General features: G+C 46.6%; 1 protein-coding gene across 2 annotated transcripts in view; it reads left to right on the plus strand.

The window, feature by feature from the left end:
- Positions 1–9,492, plus strand: part of LOC135109627 (cytochrome P450 2L1-like) — a 112,102-nt gene that overhangs the window by 31,991 nt on the left and 70,619 nt on the right. Inside the window, exon 1 of one of the 2 annotated variants that reach the window (XM_064021066.1) lies at positions 83–110. The exons of the other annotated variant lie outside the window; for it this stretch is intronic. Within the exon in view, the coding sequence (XP_063877136.1) occupies positions 98–110 (13 nt within the window). The 5' untranslated portion in view covers positions 83–97. Of the gene's footprint in view, positions 1–82; positions 111–9,492 lie in introns of those variants that run through there. 2 annotated transcript variants of the gene reach the window in all.

Genomic DNA, 9,492 nt, shown 5'->3' on the forward strand with positions numbered 1-9,492 from the left:
ATATTCCTATTAAAAATTGTTTTTGTTCTAGGAAGTGATACACATTAGAGGTGAAATGAAAAATAGCCGTTTCTGTAGAACGACGTGTCCTAAACCCATGTTGAGAGTCTGTAAGTAGATTATTATCTTCAAGATACTTAATAAGGCGTGTGTGTGTGTGTGTGTGTGTGTGTGTGTGTGTGTGTGTGTGTGTGTGTGTGTTGGTCCAATTATAGTGTTCTGCATTTTTCTGCGGGATGTTTTCTGTAAGTTAGCTCAACACTAAAAAAAAATAATAATAAATATATTAATGCACAACTAGAAACTAACTTGAAATAAAGCTGCAATCAAAAATGTTGTTACATCCTAAACTGAATCAATTTTAGCCAATATATGTGGCTTCGTCTGGGAAATCAAGAAATAACTTCTTAATAAATCACAAAGCTCCCACAAAAAAATATTTACCTTTTACTGGTCACATATTATATATATATATATATATATATATATATATATATATATATATATATATATATATATATATATATATATATATATATATATATATATATATATATATATATATATATATATATATATATATATATATATATATATATATATATATATATGCTAGCCGTTACTCCATTTCTTCCCTCCATCCTGTTCCCATCCTGTTCTTCCATTTCCTATACTTTACTAATATCGTCCTCTGCCTCGGTTTGGTATTATTATTGCACAATATTCTCGTTTCAGTGAGTTACCTGGCATTCTGAGTGAATGGCCAGTAGCGCGCGCTTTTCAAAACAGGGTGAGTGGGTCGCCCGTGAGAGATATTCAGGGAGAACTAGTATAAAACCCACCCTCTTATGTATAAAAACCGTGATGCAATAGGCTGATAAAGGATTCACAGCATGGTTTCACGAAGGGAATTTATGTCTCATGAACTTGTTGCGTGTTTATGTTTATGAGCCAAAACAAATAATGAAGAAACTCGTGTCGTAATACGTAGATAACCTGCGTTTTGAAACTCCGTATTACTAATTACGAAGAAGCAAACCCCACAATCGTGTTTGGTTTCACTAACTCACTGTCGCGTTCGTCAAACACCGGAAGCAAGCCCCAATTTTGGCTTAATAAATACTAAGCTCACCATCGTTTTATACATTTGGCAGCTTTGGTTCCCTTTGCGCCATTGAAAAGTTGGTGGATTTTATGTCATTTCTCATTTACTTAGTCGACTTTTGCAGTTTTCTTTCAGTTATATCTAAAGAAAGAGGTGATCTATTTATATATGCGTCTAGAATCATCATACCACATATAACAGTGAAAGAAATCTGTGAATGTATGGCGATGTTCGGAGCGATCGCGAGCGACTTGATCGGAGGCGAAGGGCAGACCTATTTTGTCTTGTAATATTATTAATAGAGAGCATTTCTCACTGAACGCATATGTGGAGACGCGTGAGTACAGTATTAAAAGAAACGTGAAAATTAATCTAGTTACTTTAGAAATTGAAAGTGCACGCATCTGTGTTGAGACCAACGGAATCGCCGTCCAGGAAAGGATTGGGAGGTTTTAGAATACTTGAGAAATGGGAATTATAATAGTATTGGTGATATTTTCTTTACTCTCATACTAGCGAATGATGATCATGCTTGTTGTAGAAGTAATATCAATTAAGAATAACACCCCCGAAACAAGAGTTTCAACCAAGCTAAAAAGATGTCCACAATCCACATGACATGTCCACAGTTTGCATGGGACACCGCCGCTTGCCCGTGGCCGCCAGCCGGTTATCACGCCCTACCACCTACCTAACGAAACTAATCTAAACTAACCAAACTAACCTAATCTAACCTAACCAAACTATACCCAACTTAAGCGAATTAAACATAAAAAATGCTGTCAGCATTATAAATGAGTTGCGGTGGATATATTCAAATTACCCATAAGAGTAAAGAAAGCCATGTTAAGACGCTTGTAACAGTAAAATAATACCGTAACTTGTAAAGTGACAGTGGAAGCTGGCAAGTAAGCAAACCATAACTGTAGCTGCCCGGAGGCAGCTAAAGGATTTTAGACCTACACGGTGACGCGAATCGTTTGTTGCATTCGGTCAAACCTGAACACATACATAATAGACATAAGACGCGCGTAGCACTACTAACCATTACATACTGTATCAAAACCATTACATTCTTTATTAACATAATGCATCACTAGTCATGGATCATGCTAATTAGGGCAATCGTAATACAGATGTGGAACTTACGTATTTGGGGTCTTAAGGAGGCCTGTCACCAAGGAACACCTGCATCTGTATTGTAGTGGTCTGGTCTTTCCTGCAGTAGTCACACCCTAACTCGGTGGCGGTACAAAGGAATCTGCCCTTCCGGGCCTCGTCCCTGCTGGCCCGCGGCGCCTCGCACCTGCCCATCTTACCCTCAGGTCAGCGATAGTTCCTTGGTGACCCATCTGTCTTATCTACCCTACACGCCATGTCATCAACTTTACCACGTAAACACGACCCTCACTACCTCTCTACAGCTAAGCTTTCCACAGCTAGTCCTTCTCATACAACTTCACTACTGCAATTAACTACTCTAATGAATTCAGTTTCCTTAATCTCTATTCTAATTAACTTAGTTTCCTTAGTGTTTTACATGCCTCATATTAGTCTCTCACCGCCTGCCTCACAGGACCTTGTGAGGCGGCACAGCAGGCGATTACACTTCCCTCATTTACTTAACCTTCATAGCACCGAAATTTAAGACACTACTAACTTATTACATTAGTTCACACCAACTCTCATAACATGTTAATTAAGAACATGTTAATTAGCATACATTTATTTGTTCTTCCATCATTACTTCCATAAGACTTCCATAACCGCCAGCATCATTGTTTGCGGAAATACTGCCCCTGTCGGGTTATGCCCGAAACTTTACTTAGACTCCTACTACACCCTCGAGTAAGCAGAGTTTCGTAGCGGGTCGGACCAAAACCGAATCCTTCGTCTTCACTTTAGCCTTCCTCACCAAACCATCAGCACTTGGTATCGTCTCAATGATTCTGCCAAGCATCCACTGGCTTCGTGGGAGAGGGTGTCCCGATATGATGACTACATCTCCAACGCTGAGATTGTAACGCTTCTGAATAAGCCTTTGTCTCCTCCGTAGCGTTGGCATGTATCCATTCACCCATCGTTTCCAGAACTTGTCTGCTAAGAACTGAGCATGCTTCCACCGCCTCCTGCAAGTCTCTGTAATTGAGACGTCGTTGTCAATAGTCACAGTTTCAGCATTCATCCTCAGCAAGTGAAAAGGTGTGAGTGCCTCTAGGTCTCGTGGGTCGTCCGAAGCCGGTGTTATAGGACGCCCATTGACAATTTCTTCTACAGTACAGAAGAATGTAGCGAGTCGTTCATCGTCTAATGTCTGTGTACCCACTACAGCCAGAAGAACCTTCTCAACCGTGCGGATCTGCCGTTCCCACACCCCATCCATGTGAGAAGCTGCGGGAGGGTTGAATTTCCAGTGAATTTGCCGCTGCAGAAGCTCATCTCGTATCCTGCTATTCTGGTTCCATTTTCGCTTGTCCTCTTGGATCTCTCTTTGCGCCCCGACCATATTTGTTCCATTGTCAGGCCTTATCCGCCTTGGCGAGGCGAACCTAACCAGGCGTTGATGAATGAGTCTGCTTCTCAGGAAGTGAGCACCTCGAGGTGTATGGCACGAGTTGTCAGGCAAGTGAATAGGCAACCCCATCTTTTCGCTCTCGCACGGCCTTACAGTGAAGGGTCTAAAATAGTCTGCTCCTGTGCTGAGGAATGGCCTTCTCCCTGGACGTGAGCGATCTAGAGGAAGGTCTGTTCCTGTGCTGAGGAATGGCCTCCCTGGACGTAAGCGATCTGGAGGAAGGTCTGCTTGTCGTTGCTCTGTCGGCTTCCAGTTGCATTTTCGGTATATGGCACACCTCTTGAGAACTCTGTCAATGATCTTGCGTCCCTTTGGAACCCAGAACGTCTCTCGTAATGCAGCTAGCGTGTGTTCGCGGCCGGAGTGGCCAACCTTGGTTGAGTGCACTTCTCTCACGATGAGCTCCATAACAACATTGTCCCTGGATGGCAGTATGGGATTCTTGTGGTCTGGGTGGAGAAGGGCATGCTCCAGTCGGCCACCAGCTCGCATCAGCCCATCCTGACCTAGATAGGGCTCAACTTTATATATGACACCGGTCGTAACAGGTAATCCTTCCTTAAGTTTCTTCATTTCGAATGGGATCCCGGTGTTCTGGATTAAGCGTAGAGTAGCCACCTTTGCCTTGTTTATTTCATCAACTGACAGTCGACCCTCCTTGCTGTCCTCTTCTGACTTCCCAAAACGCCACTGGATGAATCTTCTGAGCCAAGCAACACTTTTCAGTAGCTGATGCCATGACGAGTGACATGTCCATGACTTCTCTATAGCATATGCTTCTTGTCCAACCTGTGCTGTCAAAAAGATACAGGGCTTCTTTACTTCTGGGTCTCCGTCTGTCAGTTCCGGAATATTCTGCACCAACGTCGGCCATCTCGTCTTGTCCAGTCTGAGAAACGGGCACCCTTGAAGTTATCTACAGTTCTCGTGTAGCTCTAGTCCTTGCAGTCCGCGACTTGTGTCATCAGCTGGGTTTTGAGTTGATGGCACATGACGCCACTGCTCGCTTTCTGAGTGTTCGTGTATCGTCGCCACTCGGTTGGCTACGAACGTATGGAAGCGGCGTTCAGTGTTTATGATATATTGAAGAACCGCCATGCTGTCATTCCAAAACACTGATCTCCTTGTTTGGAATTCCAGCTCGTTCCTCAAGTGTCTAGCAGTTTTTGCTGCCAGCACTGCTGCACATAGTTCTAGGCATGGAATTGTCTGTTGTTTCAGCAGTGCCAGCCTAGCATTCCCAAATAGGAAGGTCACGTGATGGATTCCACTGTCGTCTGTCATCCTCAAGTAGGATACCGTTCTGTATGCTCGTTGTGAAGCGTCACAGAAATTATGAATCTGTACAGTGTTCACAGGCTGGGTATTCTCAGGCCAATACCACCTTGGGATCTGTCCTTTCTCTCGACAGACAACATAAGTTTGCCATTTCTGCCATGCCGCAGCGTTCATGGATGATAAAGGTTCATCCCATTCTGACTTTCTCCTGCATTCTTCTTGGAATATCAGTTTTGCTTTGGTAAGGATTGGGACTATGATGCCTAGGGGGTCATATATGGAGCTAATCATCTCCGTTTCGTTTCTGGCCGCGGTGGAATTTGAATCCCGGACAGCCAGTTGGTCTTCTTCCAAGTCCCAGAGGATCCCTAAGGCCCTTTCTGTTGGTAATTTGTCGTCCTTTACTACGACTTCTCGCACGCCTGTCGCCCTCTCTGGTTCTGGTACCGTCTCGAGGACTTACTTCTTATTGCAAATCCACTTCGTCAAACGGAATCCACACCTGTTCAATAGTTGACGCAGATGGTGTGTCATCCTCGTAGCTCTGCTCAGAGAAGGGACGGAGAGTAGTAAATCATCGACATAGAGGCTGCGTCTGGCCTCTCGGACTTCTTCTGTGAAGTGCGGTCCATAGTCGTCAAAGGTCCGTTGTAGGGCATATCCGGCGCAGGATGGTCTCCACACCCCTCCGAAAAGGTGTACCGTAAATGACAGGCTCTCGCCGCCAATCACCACCCTTCCGCCATAGGAAGCGGAGTGCGTCTCGGTCCCCTGGAGCTACTCACACTTGGTGGAACATCGCTTCGATATCACCCATGAGGGCCACTCTGTGTTGTTGGAATCTGAGGATTACCCTGTCAACGTATTGTTTAGGTCCGGTCCTTGCATTACCGTCTTATTCAACGATACAGACTGATATAAAGCTGCACAGTCGAATACTATTCTCACCTTTCCTGGTTTATTTGCATTCAGGACTGGATGATGGGGGAAGGTACCACACCTTCCCTGAACTTGAATCCGTACAATTCTCCGGGTGCAAGACCCTCTCAGCATGACCTGCGTCAAGTAACCTTTGCATCTCTTCCATATATCTCTCACCGAGCTGCTGATATCGTTGCAATCGTCCTTTTAGACACTGTAGCCTTTGTTCTGCCATCCTCTTCTTGTCCGGTAACTTAGGATTAGCATGTCAGAATGGAATAGGGAGCTGGTAGTATCCATCCACTGTGTTCCATTTCCTTGACCATAGCTTGATGACCTCTTTATCCTCCGCTGAATAGGCTTCTTCTTTGTAGGTGAATTCACGACCCCATATTGCTTGTATACTTTCTTCCAGACGTTCTCCAGCTCTTGAGGTGAATATTCTACCTCTGTTGTTCTCAAGCAAGTCAGACAAGTTGTCCCTATCTTTCCTAATGGCTCCATTTACAGTCCATCCTAAAGGGGTACATGTCGCAAAGGGCGCCACGAACTCACCTCGAGCGGAATGAACGCTTGTGGTACGTCCAGACCTATCAATACCTCCACGCTCAATGGTGTTTTACATAGTGTAACTCCCCTCGGGTGGTCCCACGATCTAACCTCTTCATTATTGGCGGCAGCTGTCGCCAAGGAGGCCGGCAAGTGTTTGACAACTAATGTTCTAGGGATTTCAACAGTTCGACGCTTCCTCGTTCCCACGCTGACCGCGACCAAGTCGATCACTTGTGTCTTCAGCGTCGACGTCTCTCTCATGAGCGTGTCTATAGAAAGGGACACTGGTCTCCCCACAGCTTGAAGTTGGTTAGCCAAGTGTTCTGTACAATATGGTCGGTTACTTCCTGAATCTAAGAGAGCCCCAGTAATCAACCATGTCTGTCCCCCTGGGGGTTGTCTTACATTAACCTTCACTATAGGTAAGGCGATTTTCTTGCGGCTTGATTGTCAGGCGGAACTGTCATTCCCACTCCACTGATCATTGCTGGTGTGGCTTTTCTCAGCTCCTCTCCTCCACCTATATAGGTTTTCCTGTGCTATCATCGTCACAGTCCGTTTGTCTTTTGCTTCTCTTTCTTCTTTCACCCCTCTGCCATTTAACCGTGTGTTGGTTACAATCAGGCTGACACTGCTTCTTTGTCATTTGTTGCTATGCGGTTTCCTCTCTCGGTGGTAATCTGGTTGATCACTAGCCCTTTTCATCCCCCTTTCGTTTTTCCCAGAGCCGTTTGGTAATGTTTCGTCTTCCGTTGACGTCTTGGGGCCCAATGGGTTCCTCACAGGGAAATGTAGGTCTGAGTGGTAGTAAGTGCATCCCTTAACCCCACAGAGCTTGCGGCGTTTGCATCCCGCCATATGGTGTCCTTTACCGAGGCATGCATGACATTGTTTCTCATCTCTTACTAGGAGTGTTCGAGTTCATACAGATATGTCACCGAAAACGGGACAACTCTGGAGAGAGTGTCTTTCCTGGCACACCATACATAGTTGATCTCTTCTACCATGGTTTTCCTCCGCTGACGTCACCAGCCCCACTGATCTCTTCCATGATGGTGGGGAAGCTCCTACAGATCTACTTTGCCGTATGTTCGGATGTTGTTGGGTCCTAGTTAGCGATGCCCATTTTGCTCGCTCTAACGTTTCACTGAGGAATACTTGAAGCCACTCGATGCGTGGGAGTTCGCCTTCATGGGTTTTCCGATATTCAAAGAAGCTAGTTTCGTAACTCTCTCGTAATCTTCCTCTAAACCGCTCAGCTATCAGTCTCACCGACCCTTGTGTGTCTATTTCCTTCAGGTATCCTAGGTCTCGTAAGTTTGTTATGCAGTTTACAAGCTCGTGTACTAGGTCTTTCAGGCCTTGTATGTCGTTCCAACTTACGATTGCTCCATGCCAAACTTTGTTTACTAGTTCACTAACGTATGTCTCTTTGTCTCCGTACTCCTTGTCCAAGGTGGCGAATGCTTGTTCATATCCCAATTTTGGGTCTTTAATTCGTATGCATCCTTGCAGCGCTGCCTTTATGGGTCCAGCGTAAGCTGACGGGAGCATTTTGAGCTTCGTTCTGTACGGGATGTTCGCTGCCTCCACGTGGTCTCCACAAGAACCTCCACTAAATGTAGGTGGCAGCATGTAAGCGAGTTTCATGGTGTCCATCATTTCTTTCATGCCTGAAACCAACGCTTCACCCTCAGACCCTCTTCTCCCACTGCTGGACCATCCCTTGGGTGTCATACCTTACCTTCTCTCTCTCCATATCACATCCACTGACTGGCCACCCTCTTGTTGGGTGTTGCACAAGGTCACTGGTTGTGTCGGGAAAAGGGCGTCGTGTGTCATGTTGGTTTTCTTCCCTGTATCGTTCCCTTTCCCTCCCTGATCAGAGTGAACTTCCTCCCCATGGTAACATGTCTGGGCGCGTTCCCGGCTGGCACTAGGCGAGTAAGGCTCTTTCTCCCTCTGCGCTCTCTCCCCCTGATCGAGATAATCTTCCTCCCCCTGGTTTTGTACTGGGGTTTGTTCTTGGATGGCTTCACGAGCACGAGGTTCAGATGAGACACAACGAGTCAGTTCATCTTCCTCAACCGTTGCCAATGTGGCGTCACGCCCCGTTACTCTTGCGAATTTTCTCAGCTCTTCTTGCATTGTCTCCATCGCTTCCTTCTTCTGGGTACGTTCTTCCATGACTACTTGCGTCAGTTGTTGTATTACAGTGTCCCTTAAGGGATCAGTGAAGGACTCACTGAAGGACTAGTGTCCCTTGAGGACTCATTGAAGGACTAACTGAAGGACGCATTGAAGGACTAGTGTCCCTTAAGGATTCACTGAAGTACTCACTGAAGGACTAGTGTCCCTTAAGGACTCACTGAAGACTGCTTCTAATATCACTGATATCACTGCTTCTGCTGTCACGTCAGATTCCTCCACCATTTGATGTACACTCGTCACACTGCATGTGGTGTCCACCATACTTACTCACACACACTGCTTCTGCTGTCACGACAGATTCCTTGTTCGTTGTCTACCATCTGATGTACGCTCATCACACTGCGTGTGGTGTTCATCATACTTACACACACACACCCGTACGCAAATTACCTATCTCCCTTCCCGGGTGAGCCACGTGCGCTGGACACCCCCGGCCGCTCAGAACGCCAGACTCCTATCCAGGTAACGCACACACAAACACACACTCACTGCCCGCCCTCGAGGCAGGACGGAGGTGCCCCGCGCACTGCACACCCGCCCTCGGCAACGCACACACACTCGCTGCCCGCCCTCAAGCCAGGATGGATGGGCGTCGCCCGCTCCTCGCCCATCCTCGGCACACGCACACACGAACACACACTCGGTGATCTGGCCTGGGGAGGATGTACGCCCCGCGCGCCACCTCTCTGCTCCGTCCTCTAGGAGGACAAGGATGCCCGCCCCGCGCGTCACTTCTCCGCGCATCACTTCTCTGCTCCGTCCTCTGCGAGGACGAACTGCATTGGTCCCTTCTGGAGGCCCGCCAGCGTCTCCCCTCAGGTGGTGTTGCTCGCTGGACGTTCGCAGAAGA

This window comes from Scylla paramamosain, chromosome 19 (genome assembly GCF_035594125.1).
Source record: "Scylla paramamosain isolate STU-SP2022 chromosome 19, ASM3559412v1, whole genome shotgun sequence".
Taxonomy (NCBI): Eukaryota; Metazoa; Arthropoda; class Malacostraca; order Decapoda; family Portunidae; genus Scylla; species Scylla paramamosain.